A 19,111-nucleotide genomic window follows, 5' to 3' on the forward strand; every position below is an offset into this window, starting at 1 on the left:
CTTCTCCTGCAGGGTGGTGCGGTAGTATTCAAAGTGCAGCGCAGTGGAGTTGAGCACGTGCACAACGCCGATACCGTAGTACCCGTTGTCCTTCTTCACCGCCACGCCCTCGTTCGGGTTGCTCTGCCACATATCCGACTCGTCTGCGCGCGTGATGACGTCGTTCTGGTTGTTGCGCTCCACCTGGTCGCCCTCCATCTCGTCGTTGCCTGCGCCGCCAACGGTGATGTACACGGTCGAGTTGGGGTTGTAGTACGTGGGCTGCGGCACGCCCTTGTACACGGGGTAGTCGCGCTCGTACGAGTGCTTGTGCCCGGCAAAGTACATGTCCACGTTGTACTTGTGGAAGAGGTCCTCGATGGCCTTCTGGAAGGGCTCGTTGATGTTCCCGCCAAAGTACATTGGGTGGTGCGACGCCGCCAGGATCCACGGCCGCTCGTCGCGGTGCTTGTTCGCCTCAATCAGGTCCTGCTCCAGCCACGTGAGCATGTCGCCAAACCCGCCGCACGGCAGCACGTACATGTGCTCCTCAGGGGCGAGCGGGAACGCGGTCTCCGTGTCGAGCGAGACAAAGTGCACGGGCCCGTAGTTGAACGAGTGCCACATGTTGAGGACGCCGCCGCTCTCCGGGCTGGGCATGCGGAAGCGGTGGTTGTAGGCGGTGAAGTTGCGCAGGGCCTCCCGCCGCTCCGAGGACAGCAGGCACGCCGGGCTGTGGCACTCGGCCTCGTGGTTGCCCGGGGTGGTCATGTATGGCATGCCAGAGGCGAGTGGCTGCATTAGGTTCATGTACTCGTTCCAGATGTCCTCGTAGCAGAACTTGGTGGCGCACGTGAGGTGGATGAACGTGTCGTCGGCGTATGCAATGTCGCCCGCGTGCCACATGAGGTCGATGTTGTCCTTGATGTTGTTGAGGAAGGCCAGCGTGGAGTCGCCGTTGACGACGCCGAGGTCGCCCCACACGGCAAAGTTGATGGGCATGTCGCGGGACGAGAGCGGGGCGCTCACAAACGAGAACACCTTGCTCCAGCCGCCAGTGGCGTCGCCGACCTGGTAGTAGTAGCGGGTCTTGGGCAGCAGGTTGTGCAGCACGACGTGGTGGTCGAAGGTGGCGTAGTAGGAGGAGCAGTTGCCCGTGGCGTGCATGGTCAGCGCCGTGCTGTTGAGGCCATATCGGACCACGGACGTGGCCGTGCGCGTGTGCGTCTGCCACGACACAGCCATGCCATTTGGGTTGCCCTTTGCATCGAGGCCTGCCAGTGCAATGTGCACCTGCTCCGGCTGCGTGGCCTCTGATCCAAGGCCACTGCACGCAGCAGGCAGCATCGCTGCCACTGCAACCACAGCCACAGCGGCCATCAACACGACCACCTTTATCATCTCGGGAGGGAGAGAGAGAAGAAGGGGGGGGGTTGGTGAGTTGGTGAAACAAGGCGCAGGGAGCAAGCAAGCGCAAGCAAGCAAGAAGGGGGAAGCGGTGGTGTTTGTGGCGTGGTTGTTGTTGTTGTGTTGTGGCGTGGTTGTAAGGGATTGTGCGCGTTGCGTGGTGGTGGATTTTGGAGGGAGGGCAAAATAACAGTCTGCGGCAGCACAAACTGTAGTGGACGCAGGACTGGTGCCGCCACGATTCCGAACTGCAGCAGGCGTGTGCTGCTGCTGTGGTGCTGCTGGCGGTGGTGCTGCTGGAGGTGGTGGTGGCCACATTGATGCGAGGCTGGGGTTTCGTTGGCGTGCAGTGTGAATCCATGGATACGAATAGCGCTTGAAGCGAAGACACACCGACCAACGAGGAATAAGAGCGAGAAAAGCAGCAGCAGCAGCAGCAGCAGCAGCAGCAGCAGCAGCAGCATAAGGAGAAGGCAAAGAAGGAGAGAAGAAAATCAGGAGCACAAGGCAAACAGAAGGAGGAGAAGCAGCAGGAACAAGGAGAAGAAGAGGCTGCAGATACAACCACATTCACAAGCAGCAACTCAACAGCACGTGCAAGGGCACAAACGAACACACCCCCCCGCATACACAAACACATACACACGCATATACATACAAACACAAATACACCCACACCCACACACACATTTACACGCACACACGCATACACACACCCGCTCCTGCCCTTCGCGCACGCTCACGTCTTTTTTCGTGTGTGGAGGATGAGGTGAGATGGAACAACGTTCATCGCAATCACCGCATGCGACAGCGACAACAGTGCCAGCACCAGCAGCGCCAGCAGCAACGGGTGCAGCGCTGGGCCAAGTGCAGCATGGGCTAAACAGGCTGTCGCGGCGGCAACACCAGGCACCATTATGGGCGTCCACATGCACGGCAGTGCTGTCATTTGTCAGCGTCATTCTCACGGCATTTCAAGTCACCTTTGATCAGCCCTATGACGAAGAGCGAAAAAGCCCTCGGTTGCTGTCGTACACGCACGAGGCAACAGAGGCCTTGGCCCTCTTCTATGTTGTGGACGTGCTGTTCCTTCTCTGGCACAGCCCCGTGCTAGTTTCCACATGCTGCAGTCAGTCCAGGCATGTGCTGCTCCGCCTGTGCCACTTGTTCAGCCCTCGCCCACCACGTCGCATCGCCCCACACCCGAACTTGGCCCAAGCACAGTACCCACTGCACCACCATAATCACCACCACAGCCAGCACCAGCAGCAGCAGCAGCAACAACAACAAGCGTCGCACCGTTTTGCACCTGCAGACGCCTTCAGCGGCGATGCAGAAACGGCCACTGGGTCGCTTCGGCAGCACCCACAGCGCCAGCACCTGGCGTGGGCAACCTCCACAGAGCAGTTGCAACAGCAGCAGCAACAGCAGCAGCAGGAAATGCAGCAACAACAATTGCAACAGCAGGATGACAGTGACATACAGGCAGAGGATGACAGCGGGCGCTGGCGTCAAACACCATCGTGCCTCTCTCCTCGCGTTGCCATCGCCCTCATTGTCCTCAGCTCCCTGCCTGTGGATCTCGTGTTCCAATCAGGCGACTCTGCACACCTCGCTCGCTTTTATCGCCTCAACCGCCTCCTGCGCGCTGCGTTTCTTTGGCAATACGCGCGCATGCAGTTTGAACGCATCGGCCTCTCCTACATGCACGTGCGTTTCGCGGTGGCGGTGGTGGTGGTGGTGGTGACAGTCGTGTACATGTGCGTTGGGTCTGTTGCTCGTGTGTGTGTATATGCGTGCGTGTGTGTGTGCGTGCGTGCGTGTATGCGTGTGTGTGTGTGTGCGTGCGTGCGCGCGCGTGTGTGTGTATGTGTGTGTGCGTGTATGCGTGTATGTGTATGTGTGTGTGCGTGTGTGTGTGTGTGCGTGTGCGTGTGTGCGTGCGTGTGTGTTGTTTGTTGCTTGCGTGGAGTGCACGCGGGTATTCGCATCATGAAAGACTGCGTTGTGTGCGTGTACGTGGGAAGGATTGTATTGTGAGCTTCACCCCGAATTGCATCCAGGATAACGCTCACCGTGTTGCTGCTGCTCGACAGATGTTGGCCATCAAGTTTATTGCGCTCATGCTGGCTATGCAGCATCTCGTTCCGTGTGCATGGGTCTTCTTCGGTACGTGTCCCAGCTTGCTTGCACGTGCTCCTGCTCAATGTAAACATATGAATGAACGCATTCTACTTCCGTTGCCTCTTGTGTCCTCATCATGCATCGTGCCTCATATTACCTTCGTTTCGCTCCCCCATATCGCCACCACAACCGCCCCCTGCCCCCATCACCACATTGTACAACCACGCCCCCCAAAAGGGTGCGGTGAGCGCGGATGTGATGCCTCGGGTTGGACGTGGTCGGCACACCTCGCAGCCACAAACTCCTCATCATCAGAGTCAGTGCATGCTTGCGTATGAATGTGAATGAGAGAGAGAATGTGTGTTTGTGTACGTGTTTGTGTGTTTGTGTGTCTGTGTGTGTGCATGCGTGCGAGTTATGCTTGTGTTTGTGTTTGTGTTTGTGTTTGTGTGTGTGTGTTTGTGTGTGTGTGAGAGTTTACATGTGTGCTTGTGTGTGCATGCCATGAGGCAGCGCTGTGTGTCGTCACAACCCAACGTTGGAGTGCTATCAGTGTTCCTCACAATCGCATTTCCGCCTCACCCTCACGTCCCTTCCAAACCGCATCAAACGCCACACGTGCCCTCGTTGCCATGCAGTTACGTGCTTGCGCTGTATTGGGTGGCGGCAACCACCACCTCCACGGGTTACGGCGACGTGTTTCCCGTCTTTGTCGGCGAGAAATGGATCACCATCATCCTCATGCTCACAGGTCTGCAAGCATGTGGTGTGTGTGTGTTGTGTGTGTTGTGTGTGTATTTGTGTGTGTTTGTGTGTGTGTGTGTGTGTGTTGTGTGTGTGCTTAGTATGGTTGCACGTGCACGCAGCTCGGCATGTGCACGCAGCTCGGCATGTGGACACAGCTCTATGTCTCTTACATCGGCATGTGGACACAGCTCTATGTCTCTTACATCATGTGTGCATGCCCACAACCCCTTGGGCTCACGCCACGCTGTCGCTGTGTCAGGTGTTGTTGCATTTGGATACCTCTTTGGTGGTCTTGCATCCGTGTTCAGCAACACAGGCGCCCACAGGGTTCGATACCAGCATCTTGCACAGGTACGACGTGTCGCCATGCAAGGCGAGGGCAGGAGGAAACGAAGGGAGAGGTGGTTTGCTTCACTGTATGCTGTCCTCGCTGTACCTGAAGGATTGTGTGATGCCCTACCGTGTGTGCTTCACCACCACGATGCACACACTCACACTCACACTCACACTCACACTCACACTCACACTCACACTCACACTCACACACACACAATAATAACACGCACACACACACACACACACGCTCGAACGCAAACCCTGTGTGCACTGCCTTCGACACGTGTGCAGGCAATCACCGACCTGATGCAAGCGGAGCGCGTGAAACCGCAGCTGCAGCATCGCGTGGTCTCGTACTTGCAGTATCTCTGGCGCTTCAAGGGCGGCCGCACACAGGCCGTCTCGTTCTCCGATCTGCCCCTCAGTATCCAGGCCCAGGTGTGCATGTGTGTGTGCACGTGTGTTGCTTGTGTGTGTGTGTTGCTTGTGTGTGTGCCTGTGTTGCTTGTGTGTATTGTTTGTGTGTGTGTATTGTGTGTGTGTGTGTGTGTGCTCTTGTGTTGTGCGCTTGTGTCGCTTTTCAATGTGTCTTCTTTGTAGACTGCACGTTCTGTTCGCTCATGCCACTTCGTTCCTGCTCTGGTTCAGGTGGCCGAAACAACGCTGAAGGATGCCATGTTGCGACTGCCAAGGTGGGAACACCTCGACTTGCAGATGTACATCTATCGTGAATGAAAGCGAACATTATGCCCGTTCTCACCCACTCACTTGTCATGCACACGTCTCGTCCTTGCCACCACACGTCACACACACACGCAACACAACACAACACATCACGCAACACACAAAAACACACAAACACACACACACACACAAACACACACACAAACACACACAAACACACACAAACACACACAAACACGCACAGCTTCAAGGATCTTGATCCTGCGATTGTGCGCTGCATCGCCATGGAGGCGGCACCAATGCTCTTTCTCCCAAACGAATACGTCCTCAGGCGCGGGCAGACCGTGCCAGCCGTCTTCCTCATCCAGAGCGGGCAGCTGCACGTGCGAGGTGAGGTGGTGATCATGGCTGCAGTGGTGATTGGATTGTTGTTGGTGGTGCGTGCGATTGTGATTGTGATTTGTGATCTTGCTGATGATCTCATTGCATGTCGTGCGTATGTGCGTGTGTGAATGTGTTTGTGTGTACGTGCGTGTGCGTATGTGTGAATGTATGTGCGTATGTGTGTGTCAGGTCAAACGGGCGCTGTGCAGGCGGTTCTCTCCACCGGTGACGCGTTTGGTGAAGCCGGCGTCTTGCTTGGTAATACGTCCATTAACCCTCTGCACACACACACGCGCGCGCACACGCGCACACACAGACACGCACAATTACATTCCAAAACGTGCGACAGTGAGAATGCCAGCACAGTCTCGCGTCTTTCATGACGGCGCGCTCTCTCTCTCTCTCTCTCTGGCAGTCAACACATGCTCAGCAGCACGATTTCGTTTGTGACAACGCCTTCTTCTCTCACCGCTCTTCACCCATTCATTTTCTCTCGCGCACATATTGGCAGCGTTGCGGTCGAGTGTTGACATTGTCGCTGTGGCACCGTGCGATCTCTATGTGCTCACGCAGGAGAAGCTCAAGAAGGTGAGGTGGTGGGGGGCATCGAGATGGCATTGTGTGTGTGTGTGTGTTTGCGCGTGTGTGTATATGTTATGGTGAATGGATGCCATTGCTTGGTGCATGACGACGTGAATGTGCGAGCTGTGGACACGTGGCTTGCTTGTTTGCGTTTTGCACAAACATCCACACACGCACGTGCACACACGCTTGCAAATACACACACACACTCGCACGCACACACACGCACACACACGCACACACGCACACACACTCTCTCTCTCTCGCACATCCACACACGCACGTGCACACACGCTTGCAAATACACACACACACTCGCACGCACACACACGCACACACACGCACACACGCACACACACACACTCTCTCTCGCACACACACACACAAACGCACTGCAGGCGCTGCAACCGTATCCGGTGCTGATGGCGCGGCTGATGGCGAACGCAAAGTCGCGATTGGCGGACGCGCAGGCGGAATCGTCCGTTCGAGATCACGCGCGGGAGGCGGCGGCATACGCAGCAGCGACAACTTCACGCGTCGGCAGCAAGAACAACAGCGTCAACGCAGGACACACCTTGACTCGCCAAGCAACCGCAGCTGCATGGCAACAGCCGACTTCAATCGCCACAGGTCGTGGTAGGGATGATATCACGACCACAACGACCCACGCCACACACAACCTACACGGCAACAGCCGCAGCAGCAACAGCAACACGGACACCTCACCGCCATCGCCACCACCTCCGCCCAACATTCCGGAACTGTCGCTGGTGCTGGGCTCGCCCTCAAGTGAAAGCGTCGCGAATGACCCGAGTGCCAGCCATCACCACGGCGACAGTAACAACGGCAGCAACAGTCAGAAGCAGCAGCACACTGCTGCTGGCAACGCTGGTGTTGATCGTGATGGTGACGGTGTTCATGGTGGTGATGACGAGCGGGTGACGCGGGCACGCATTCACAATGGGTGGACACGAGGATCTCTTGCTTCTTCGTCTCTCAACGGTTCACAGCATATCCGCCGCGGTGGCTGGATGCAGTCGTGTCTGTGGTGTCTCCTATCTCCGCTCTTCTCATTGTGTTCAACAAAGTCGACAACCACCACAGCGACAGCGTCGACCGCAGCGCCCCTCTCAGGTGCGAGTGCGGGTGCAGGTGCACGACACGCGTACGTGCGCGATGTCATCATAATTGCAGTTCACTCCGTCCTGCTGCTGTATCACGCGGCCTTTGCCCCCGCAAGTCTTCCGCTGTGGATCATTACGTATGCGCTGGAAGCGCCGCTGCTGCTGCGCGAGATCAAAGGAATTGTCGTCGCCATTCGCACTGGCGGCTATCCGGTGACACTCTTGCAGTCGCACACAGCACCGTCATCATCACCATCATCATCATCATCAGCGCCACCACCACCAGCACCAGCAGTGGCAGACACGACGATAGCTGTTTCCTCAGGTGCAATGGGTTGCACGACCCCTGTTCACCACCACCAGCAGCAACAACAGCAGCAGCATGGAATCGAAACACCAGCACGCACGTCACCGTCATCATCAGCACCATCAGCACCGCGCGTTGCGGCAATCATGGCGTCGTTTCTCCACGCCTGGATACCAGCCATCCTCCTTGCACCGTGGGACCTGCTGTGCTGGTGTGTGTTCCTGCCGATGCCTGTGGTTGCTGCTGTTCGCCTCAATCGTCTTCTTCGTCTGCACACGGCCTGGTCACTGCTCTCCCGCTTGGAGGCCGAATCCTTCCAGCGAAACCACACCCTGCCCGCCCTCAAGCTTGCTGGCCTCACCTTCGTAAGTCCCGCCGCGCGCGTATGCGAAGTGTGTCTGCCTGTGTCGTGGTGGCGGGGGGGGGGAGTTGTCTGTGTTGATGTGCGTGTGGTGGTGGTGGTGGTGGTGTGTGTGTGTGTGTGCGTTTGACGGGTTTGTTTTGTGTGTTGATGCGTGTGTGCGTTTGCGTCTTCATGTGCGTGTTTGCGTCTGTACATGTGTTCATGTGTGTGTATTGTATTCATGGGAGCTGTTCACTGTGTTTCACTCGTTGCAAAGTGTGCCATCTGAATTTGTGACGCTGTTTCGTTGTGTATGCTGCTGTAGTTTGTGGTGCACACGTGTGCGTGTGGATGGAGCGCAATTGCCATCGGCGGATATAATTGGTTGCGCGCAAGCAACATGACCACAGCAGAGCCCTTTAGCGCCTACATTGCCTGCATGTACTGGTACGACAAGCAAGTGCTCTTGCGTTTGTGTTTGGATACCGTTTTCAAGGGCAAGCCTTTGCTGACCATTAGCAAAGAAGACTGACATGCATCCCACACCACACCACACCACACTACGCCCTACCTGGCAGGGCGATTGCGACAATGACATCGACGGGTTACGGCGACATTCGCCCATTCTCTGCCGGCGAACGCGTCTTCTCGGCCATTGTCATGATCCTGGGACAGCTGTGCTTTGGTGTTGTCCTCGCCTTTGTCGCCGCCATCAAGGTGCCGCAGACGTCGTGGTGGTGTTCACACATTGTTCATCACCACAACCTGTTTCTTGCAAGCGTTTCTCAACAGAATGCACATTGCGGGCATACACATGCGACGACATGCACGTACACTCACTCACTGCTAACTCACTCACTCACTCACTCACTCACTCACTCCCTCATCCACTCATTCACACACGTACGCACGCGTTTATATGTTTGTGCATTACATGCGTCACCCTCCCCCTCCCCGCCAGGCAAATGCTGACTCGATGCAAGTGCAGCACCGCGAGCGCATGGATGCAATGCAGCGATACATGGACGAGCACGACGTCTCTGCCGCTGTTCGCTCTGCCGTCAAGGACTACATGACGTGCAGGTTGGGGGAAGGGGGGGGGCAAGTGTCCTCGTGCTTGCACGCGCGCAATTTTGTGAATGCGTGCGTGTGTGTGTGTGTGTGTGTGTGTGTGTGTGTGTGTGTGTGTGTGTGTGTGTGTGTGTGTGTGTGTGTGTGTGTGGTGGTTACGTGTGTACCTGCACCGTTGTTTCATGCGATAACAATGTACTCTGCACTGTCGTCAGGTGGCGAAAGGACAAGGGCCTCAGCGCGTGGGACTTGTTGAATGTCGTGCCAGACTCGCTTGGCCACGAGCTGTACGCGGACGCTGCTCATGCGTTTGCGCGACCGAGTGTTGTAACTGCTGCCGCTGTCTTGTGTCTGCTGAATGCACTGTTCCAAAATGCAATCACGTATGTGCATTCGCACCCCCACTCACATTGTATACACATGCACCCCAACTCACACTGTTCACACGTGCACACAACTGCGCGTGATGCCAGACGACTGGACATTGCTGGCGGACTGATTGAGACGTACCCGCTCTTCTCCATGCTCGGGCCACAGCTGTTGACAATCGCGTGCAATTCGTTGCATCCCCAGCTGTTCCTGCCTGGCCAGACCATCATTCGTGCGGGCGACATGGGCAGGGAAATGTATTTTATTCAGCGCGGGACAGTGGAGGTGAGCGATTTGTGACGCTGCAATGTTGGATGTGTCGTGCACAGTGAAGTGTCCGCATTTCTAATGCTTGTGCTGTCCACACTGCCCCTGCTGCCTTTGCAACACACAACTGACATCATCATGCGAATGGCTAGGTCTTGAACTCTTCTGGTGCTGTTGTCCACCGCCTGTCGAGTGGTTCATATGTTGGCGAGAACGGAATGCTATTTGCCTGTCCCCGCCTGGCCACCGTTGTCGCCGTAACACACGTGGACGCGTACATGCTCGCCTGGACGGACATTCAGGCCATGTTCCGCAAGAACCGCGGCTTCCACAAGCAGGTGGGGGAGGCGTTGAGAGAGAGAGTGTGTGTGAGGAGAGAGTGCGTGTGAGTGTGTGAGCGTGTGTTGGATGTATGAAACATATGGACACGTACATGCGTGCTTGCTCATGCCGGTTCGCAACCTTCACTTTTTTCCTCAGGTCAAGTCACTTGTGCAGTGCAAGGCGCTCCTAAACGACATTCAGCGCGCAGTGAACGAGAGCGCAGCCAGCAGCAGCAGCGATCGTGACGCGCAGTCATCATCGGCAGCAGAAGCACACGCAGCAAGCCCACAAAGACATGAGACAGGTCAAAAACACCCACAACAACAACAACACCCACAACAACAACAACAACAGCAGCAGCGGCAGTCGGAAGGAAGAGCTAGCCTTGAGCGAGACGAAGAGATGTCCGCCAAACCATCAGCAGCGGCAAACACGAGTGTAATTGAAGGTGACGGCGATGATGCAAAGACACCAACCTCCTGTACAACAACAACAACAACGACGACAACAACAACAACAACATCATCATCATCATCAACATCATCAACATCGTCAACATCATCACCAGCCAGGCGTCCGCTGTTGATGATGCGAACAGCTATTCGCCCAAGCAGCGCAGCCATGCAGCGATGGGACTTTGTAAGATACTGTTCGCACACAGGGTGAAGCGTGTGTGCAAGATGCGTGGGTGCGTGAGATGAACGCAGCGTATCGATGCGAGTGCACATGCACGCTGGCACATGACTTGAGCACACATGCACACGCATACACAGCCAGTCTGCCTTCTCACACATACCCCACGTCACGACTTGCTTGGTCTTCAGGCTGTGCAAGCAGTTTCCTTGGTACAGATTGCGTTGTTGTTTTTTCAGGCCGCGTTTGCGCCACAATCGCTCGCACTGCACATCGCCTTCTACCTGACAGAGGCAATTCACGCTGTGGATGCGTACCTGCGCATGCACTTGGGTGAGTGAGCGAGAGAGAGTGTGTGTGTGTGGGTGTGTGTGGGTGAGAGAGAGTGGGTGAGTCAGTGTGTGTGTGTGTGTGTGTGTGTGGGTGGGTGGGTGGGTGAGAGAGAGTATGTGAGTGAATGTGAGTGAACGTGTGTGAATGTGTGTGTGTGTTTGTGTGAGAGAGTGTGTGAGTGAGTGAGTGAGCACTGAACAATGCAGCACGATCAGCAACGAGCGAAGACGGATTGTGCTTCGTGATATTGTTTGTATTTGCGTGCATGTGAGTCATTCGTTGTGTAGCTTGCACACATACACACTCACTCTCTCTCTCATACACACACACACTCACACTCTCTCATACACACACAACTCTCTTACACACACTCTCTCTCCTTCCGCGCCTGTTCGCTACACGCATGCTCACATTGTATTTCCAATGTGGATATGATGCGGGTGCTTCAGCCTTCTACACGAGCAATGGCATCGTCGTTTCCGATCCCGCTTGCACGCTTCGCAACTACTTAAAGTGCGTTCCAACAGCACCTGCCTGCGATGCTACGCGTGCACGGGTGTGTGCATGTGTGTGTGTGTGTGTCTGTGACAATGAGCAAATGAGTGGATGCTCGAAAGGATGATGGTGACGGTATGTCACGCCGTGCGCATGTGTGGGCGATGCTGTGCAAAAATGCTGACGAACGGGTACTTCATCCGTCATATGATCCACTAGGCAATATGCGTTGTTGGATGCCGTGTGTATGTGCCCCTTGGAGACTGTCAGTCTCGCCACCTTTGCCTTTCCCAGCACCGTGTTCTGCCTTCTGCGGCTCAATCGCTGCTTCCGCCTCGCCCGCGTGAGTCATGTGGTGGGAGCAAGGTTGTGTGTGTGTGTGTATGTGTGTGAATGTGCTGTGACGCTGGATGGATTGACGTGAATGTCCCCGACATGGTGGCGCGCGTAGTATGTGTCTGTTCATCTTTGTTCGTGTGCTCGCGTGCTCGCGTTCGTGTGCATGCGCCCGTGTCTCGACCTCTCTTGAACCTCCTCCTCACACGTTCGCCCTTGTTTACGAAGCGTTCTGACCACGTTCTCACGCGCCAAACCCAATCATTTTTCGCGTGCATCCTCGCCACCACCACCATCACCATCACCATCATCATCATCATCGTCATTATCATCATCATCATCATCATCATCACCAGGTCATGTTGTTCTTCGGAAAGCGCGAGAGCAACATCGCCATCGATGTCGGAGCCGTTCGCAAGTTCAAGTTCATGTGTCTGGCGCTCTTGGCGCTGCACGTTGTGGCGTGCAGTTGGTATCTCATTGGGTGCTTTGACACGGGCTGTTCGCCGCAATCCTGGGCGCGGGGCCATTTCAGCAGGTTTGCATCGCTCTTGTACAAATATACAGCATGCAACACTTTTTATGTGCTGTGTTGTGTGTGCTCGCTTGTGTGCGTGTAAATGTGTTTGCGCATGCTTGGGTGTTCACTTGTGTGTTCACTTGTGTGTTCACTTGTGTGATTTGTGCCAGCCTGCAACGCATCTCCACCAGGGTGAGTATTTTCTCATTGCTGTGTGCATCACACGTCCCATGCCCTTCTGCACAACAGCAACCACTCCATCACGGACGCATATGCGACGAGCCTGTACTGGGCAGCCGCCACGCTCACGTCGGTTGGCTACGGCGATGTCCACGCGAGCACCACCGTACGTTGTGCACCCTGCATTGATGGGCACTGAACTATGTGTAATGTGAACGCTGGTATGATTGTGCCCATGTGAACATGCAAGCACCTGCTTTTCGTGCACAGTGCACATGCAGGCAAGTACGCTCCTTCACATGCACTCACCCACTCACGGACGCACAACGACGCATGCACGCAACTGTTCAATCAATCCAGGGGGAAATGGCGTTCAGCATGCTGATGATGATGTCGGGGACGGTGTTGTCTGGGTACATGGTGGCGAGCATTGCTGCGCTGCTGGCAAACGCAGACTTTCTCAAGACGCGATACAGGGAGAAGGTGAGCAGCAACACACGCCACCATCATTGACACTGTGTTGGGCTTCGTTGTCTGAACTTTGCGCTCACAGGCTTTCTCTACAGCACTCACTAACCACCACACACACATATACACACACGCACACATACACACACACGCACGCACACATACACACACACACACACGCACACGCAATGGTGCAACATGCAGATGGTGTTCATACGGAATCTGCTGCTCCAGTTTGACGTGAACCGTTCTGTTCTCTCGCGCATCCTGAAATACTACGAATACCTGTGGAAGAGGAACAAGTGAGTCAGTTCACCATGCGTGTATTTGTGGACGCTCTGTTTGCATGCGCGTTTGCGCGTGTGTGTTTGTGTTTGTGTGATTGTGAAACGGGGGCATTTGCACGTCGTGTTTTGTGCAATGCTGATCTCATGCACGTACCCATCCACGCTATCGCCCTGATTTTGCCACACCGACATACACTAGGGGCATGAATGTCAATAGCCTCTTTGGAAACCTTCCGATGAATCTCAAATCACAAATTGCGTTTGAGGTGTACCGGTAAGCACCGTGTTTCACATGACCGACCTGTATCGCGATGGTCCTCTTAAGCACATCTGACACTCGCAAGACCCCCCACAAGTTGTCGTAGCTTTCAACACACACACACACACATGCACAGGCACACACACACACGCGCGCGTGCACACACAGGCACACACACACACACCGATAAACACACACACCGATAAACACCCACACATAAACACACACACACACACACACACACAGGCATCTGTGATTTGCAGTGTTGCATCGCTCACATGCGTTTCATTGCGCGCAACAGGGATGCTATTGAGAGCGTGCCATTGTTTGCCAACAAGAGCAAAGGCTTCAAGCGAATGCTATCGCAGCACATGCAGCCGCTTCTGCTTGCACAGCACGAGTACATCGTCCGCAAGGTGTGTGCGTGTGTGTGGTTGCGTGCACGCTGTGTGAGGCATGTGCCTGTATTGCGTATGTATTTGCACCGCAAGCGTCACTCATCGATGCACGTTGCCCCCTTTCATGTGTCATCCACGGCGTCACCTCCACCTTCCACACCCTTTCACACTATTGCACTGATGGTGTTGGACCAACATACCCTCAGGGCGATCCTGGAGACGAAATGTATTTCATTCACCGCGGAACTGTGGATGTGGTGTCTGAAGACGGCACAAAAGTGTTTGCCTCCATGCACGGCGGAGAGTTCTTTGGTAAGAATACATCCTTTGCGAAGCCGAGTTCAGAGAGGCTATGCTCGGCTGGCAATCTGTTCGTTTGCTTGTTTGCTTCAGCGTGTCGTGCACACCCACACACAAACGCACGCACGTACTTCCTGACTCACTCAACAACAACGCCATCAACAACAAGGGGAAATTGCGCTCGTGTTTTCGTGCCCGCGAACAGCGTCCATTCGCACACAGACGGACTGTGACCTCTTCGTGTTGAGCAGGCAGGACTTTGATGACGTTCTGAAGGTGTGTGTGTGTGTGTGTGTGTGTGTGTGTGTGTGCAACAGCGCTGTAACACGTATCCTCGTGTGCTTTTCACTGAATAGTGATTCAAACATGCTTGTTGCATCTCAAGGCTTATTGGTACGTTGCGAGTAAGGGTGGTGGTTTGCCAACTTGTGTTTTCACCTTCATACTGTACACACGCACGCACGCACGCACGCACACACATGCATAACACACGCAAATCCCGTTGTGTGTTGCAGATCTTCCCAGACATTGCCGCGCAGGTGAAGGAGGAAGCGAACGAACGCTTCAACCTCGTCAAGAAACGCCGCGAAGAACAGGTAGGTTGAGCGTGTGTTGAGTGTGCGTGCGTGTGCAGACAGTGGGTGTGCGTGTGCTTGTGCGTGTGTGTGTGTGTGTGTGTTCCAGCAGTGACCGTGGGCCTTGAAGTTGCAAAAGCTGTAGTGAGAGGCTACAAGCTGACGACTGGTGGAACTCACTCGCATTCGCGCGGTGCAGGAGAAGCGAGGTAGCAAAGCTAGCAGTGACAGCGGCAAGAGCAATGCAGCACGTGCCAGTGCTGACTCGAACGAGACAACAGCTTCAGGCACCAACACACAAGTATCAGCATCAACAACAGCCTCAGCCCGCCCTTCCACTCACCAACCGTCATCCCCTGCTCAACACCCGCAGCACCAACAGCAACTACAACATCAACAGCAACTACAACATCAACAGCAGCTGCAGCCGCAGCACAACCCACCATCCCGACTACAGCAGCTGCAGCCACCATCGTCACCTCGAAGCGTGACGCGGCCCAACCGCGTGATTGTCCGCCACCCGTCCCTGGAGTCGGTGTGGTCCTCGTCCGGGCTCAGCAGCGAAGACGAGAGTGCACACGCGATCAACAACAGCAACAGTGGTAACAATGGCGGTGTTGGTCTTGTAAGTGGACAGCTGCCAATGCATCACGCGGACCCTGTGCTGCTGTTGGAGGAGACGGCCCGGACACGATGTGCTCACCCACGGTCGCGTTTCGCATATCGGATCACGCGCGCACTGAAGCAAGCGGTGCTCGCAGCAGCCGCCATCGCCAACACCCCACCAACGCACGTTGCGCAGTACTTTTGATAACTCAAGTTGTTTGTTTGTGTGTGTGTGTACGTGTACGTGTATGTGCATGTGCATGTGTATGTGTATGTGTATGTGTATGTGTATGTGTATGTGTATGTGTATGTGTATGTGTGTTTGTGTGTTTGCTTGTTTGTTTGATGTGACGAGAGGATACGCTTACCCTTGTGCACACCACTGCCCCTTTTCCTGCTCGACCGTGCTGCAGGTTGCTCCGCGCATTTGCGCCGCCGTTCTCGTTGCGGGATGCCGTTCTTGTCCTCGATCTCATGTCCGCCCTCGCCATCGTGTGCACCAGCACATACACCGCCGTCTTTGACCGCGAGAGCATCGCCCTTGCCATCGCACTCGGTACGTCATGTGAGTGTGAGTGTGAGTGCGAGTGTGAGTGCGAGTGTAAGTGTGAGTGTGAGTGTGAGTGCGTGTGTGAGTGTGAGTGTAAGTGTGAGTGTGAGTGTGAGTGCGTGTGTGAGTGCGAGTGTGAGTGTGAGTGCGTGTGTAAGTGCGTGCGTGTTGTACAACGGTATTTCGTCTTGGTGTTGCACATGCAAAACCCCAAGAGCTTACATGTTTGATTGCACCGTACATCGCTCCTTCTCATGTGCTGCGCAGGTGCAATTGAGCCCGTGAGCTGGGCAATTGCCCTTGCACGCTGGCGGCAACGTCGGAAAGCCAGTGCCTCGAAACAGCTGAGCACGAAGCAGGAGGCAGCAGAAGTACAGCGCGCTGCAAAGAAAGACACTCCTGCTCCGCCGAAAACACCAAACACACCCACACGACCACAGCACAATGGCAGCAAGCACGCGTGGTGTCGTGGTGTGTACAGGTAAGACGAGCACGCAGTGGCTGTTGTTTTGCAGCGACAGCTGTGTGAAGTGTGGATTGTGTGTGTTATGTGTAAGTGAGTGTGTGTGTGTGTGTGTTGTGTGCGAGTGAGTGTGATTGAGAGAGAGTGTGTGTCTGTCGTGTCCAGGTGTGCATGGATGCAAGTATTCTGTTGGTGTGACCACAGCTGTGCGTTTTGTGATGTTTGTGCTGCGGAGACACGCATCTCTCTCGCTCACACACACACACACACACACACACACACACACACACACACACACACACACACACACACACACACACACACACACACACACAACTGGTCGCAACACCACCATAACCCGCAGAGCTGGGTGGACGGTGCTGGGCTTGCTGTCCTTTACGCCCTTTGAGGTGCTGCTGTTCTTCACGCGTCATCCCCACGCGTTTACGGCCGTTTCCCTCCTGCGGCTCACGCGCGTGTGCCGCCTGTTTCGCGCCATGCACTTCTTCTCCGCTCGCGAGGCAGAGCTCGGTTCGTTTGGAAGACATGAGATGTGGCATGCGCTGAGCTTGTGGTTGGCCAGGCTTGCATGTGCGCGTGTCATATTTGCTCGCGTCAGTTCCCGCTAACCCTCTCTACTCACATGCAACACACACGCAACACACACACACATGCAACACACACACACACATGCAACACACACACACACACACACACACACACACACACACACCCTGCCCACCCACCACACTGCAGATGCGTCTGTGCTGGTGCTGCGTGTGATCAAGTTCACGGCGTACATTGCGCTGGCAGTTCATCTCATGTCGTGTACGTGGCATCTTGCAACGTGCGGGCCCGACGTGACATGCTCATCCTCCTCCTGGCTCCCGCACGCAACCAGCCTCTCTCGCGTGAGTGACGTGCAACGCAGCTTGCATGGACATGGTGCCAGTGGTGTCTCTTGCTGTGTCAATGCGGGATGGTATCTCAGTCGACGACGGCGTTTGCGGTCACGTTCCACGGCGTTTCACTCACATGCACGTTCATTTCGGTGAACCATATTTGTGTGCAAATATGTGTGCGCGTGTGTGTATGCGTGCGTGTGTGCGTGCGTGTGCATGCCGCTCTGTGACTTTTGTATCGTCTTGCCTGGTGTGGCTGCTGCAGTTCTCCGTGTACACCAACAGCGTGTATTGGACGATGGCCACCTTCACCACCACCGGCTACGGCGATCTGCACGCGCACACGACCGCAGAGAAGCTCACGGCGGTGCTGTTCATGCTTGCAGGCAAACTCCTGTTTGCATTCGTGCTCGGTGAGTGCTGCAAATGTGTGTTTATATGTGGATGTACAGCTGGAGTGCAATGCAGTCACCCGTTCGTTGGCCGAACTGTCATCCCTGTGATCGCTGCACACATTGCACACGCGCCGACATAACATTCCAACCACCACCACCACCCCCACCGCCATCACCACCACCACTGCAGGTAACATCACCTCCACGCTGGCCAATGCAGACTACCAACGTGTGCAGAGCCGGGAGCGGTTGATGACCGTTCGTGAAACACTCAAGTTGCGTGGCGTGTTGGGTCCACTTGCCCACTGCCTGGAGCATTTTGAGGCGCGTTGGCGCCGCGGTCTTCCCACCGACACTACGCACTTGATGGAGGATCTGCCGACAACAATGCAAACGGAGGTTGCTCTCATCATCTGCCAGCCCATCCTACAGCAGGTGCGTGTGCATGTGTGTGTGCACGTGTGTTGTGTGTGTGCACGTGTGCGGGTGTGCATGTGTGTGTGCATGTGTGCATGTGTGCGTGCATGTGTGCATGTGTGTGTGTGTGCATGTGTGTGTGTGCATGTGTGTGTGTGCATGTGTGTGTGCATGTGTGTGTGTGCATGTGTGTGTGTGTGTTACGTCGTTTGTTCCGTCTTGCTTGTGTTTTTCATTGCACACTTCTTCCCCTCACCACACTGTCGTACACCCCCTCACCATCATCACCCCACCCTACGTTGCGCTGCACAGCTCCCGTTCTTTCAGGACACCGACGCGGGCTTCCTGCCTGCGCTCTGCCGCAAGTACCGGCCGCAGTTCTTTCTTCCTGGCGATTCTCTCATCGGCGTTGGTGACCAGAGCACACAGCTCTTCCTCGTGCACAGCGGCTGCGTGCATGCACTCGACCGGCACGGCACCCTTCTCTCCGTGCACCGTGGTGCTGCTGCGCTTGGGTTTGACAGCTTCCTGGTGAACGCGCCGTCCACAGAAGAGCTGCGAGCGGCCACCACTGTGCAGGTTCTCGTCATCCACCGCAACGACTTTCTCGACATTGTCAAAGTCCACCAAGGTGCGTGTATGCACGTGCGGCAGGGAGGGCAGTTTGAATGTTCGTACGTGCTTGCGTGGTGTTGTTAGCTTGTGTGTTTGCATGTGTGTGGTTTAGGGTTGGAAGAGGGTGGATTGTCTTTCGCGTCAACCCCAGTGCCCCCATGCCTCCCTCACCTCTTCTCTCATCCTTCTCCTCCAACCTCTCCCACTCTCCCAACCCGTCAGGGATGGCTGAACGCTTCAAGTCACTCACGCAGCAGCAGGCATGGCACGACGAAGACGCTGCAAATTGAGCAACACATGGTCGCGCAGCACACCCACGCACACACGGTCT

The 19,111-nt window shown here is 55.4% G+C and overlaps 2 protein-coding genes across 2 annotated transcripts in view; one reads left to right on the forward strand and one right to left on the reverse strand.

Moving 5' to 3' along the window:
- The window catches only part of PTSG_07127 (iron/zinc purple acid phosphatase-like protein), a gene marked incomplete at both ends in the record, with an annotated part of 1,737 nt that extends 33 nt beyond the window's left edge, over positions 1 to 1,704 (reverse strand). The window contains 2 exons of the mRNA XM_004992487.1: positions 1 to 1,380; positions 1,597 to 1,704. The exon at positions 1 to 1,380 is cut by the window's left edge and continues 33 nt beyond it. Of these exons, the coding sequence (XP_004992544.1) occupies positions 1 to 1,380; positions 1,597 to 1,704 (1,488 nt within the window). The remainder of the gene's footprint in view (positions 1,381 to 1,596) is intronic.
- Positions 1,705 to 2,160: 456 nt separating this feature from the next.
- Positions 2,161 to 19,070, forward strand: PTSG_07128 (uncharacterized protein; the record flags this gene model as incomplete). The annotated part of the gene is made up of 39 exons (XM_004992488.1): positions 2,161 to 3,096; positions 3,483 to 3,555; positions 3,748 to 3,826; positions 4,149 to 4,261; positions 4,517 to 4,608; positions 4,885 to 5,031; positions 5,242 to 5,285; positions 5,522 to 5,667; positions 5,851 to 5,919; positions 6,173 to 6,249; positions 6,642 to 8,039; positions 8,343 to 8,464; positions 8,596 to 8,734; positions 8,979 to 9,100; positions 9,304 to 9,375; positions 9,562 to 9,742; positions 9,877 to 10,062; positions 10,205 to 10,687; positions 10,873 to 11,014; positions 11,464 to 11,527; positions 11,729 to 11,852; positions 12,202 to 12,383; positions 12,615 to 12,711; positions 12,906 to 13,028; positions 13,218 to 13,315; positions 13,500 to 13,574; positions 13,861 to 13,975; positions 14,164 to 14,269; positions 14,427 to 14,533; positions 14,773 to 14,853; positions 15,032 to 15,621; positions 15,852 to 15,994; positions 16,256 to 16,469; positions 16,816 to 16,982; positions 17,208 to 17,362; positions 17,619 to 17,766; positions 17,939 to 18,183; positions 18,478 to 18,796; positions 19,003 to 19,070. The coding sequence occupies 39 exons, from the start codon at positions 2,161 to 2,163 to the stop codon at positions 19,068 to 19,070; spliced, it is 7,842 nt and encodes a 2,613-aa protein (XP_004992545.1).
- Between the last annotated feature and the right edge of the window lie 41 nt (positions 19,071 to 19,111).

Source organism: Salpingoeca rosetta (assembly GCF_000188695.1).
Source record: "Salpingoeca rosetta unplaced genomic scaffold supercont1.16, whole genome shotgun sequence".
Classification (NCBI taxonomy): Eukaryota; class Choanoflagellata; order Craspedida; family Salpingoecidae; genus Salpingoeca; species Salpingoeca rosetta.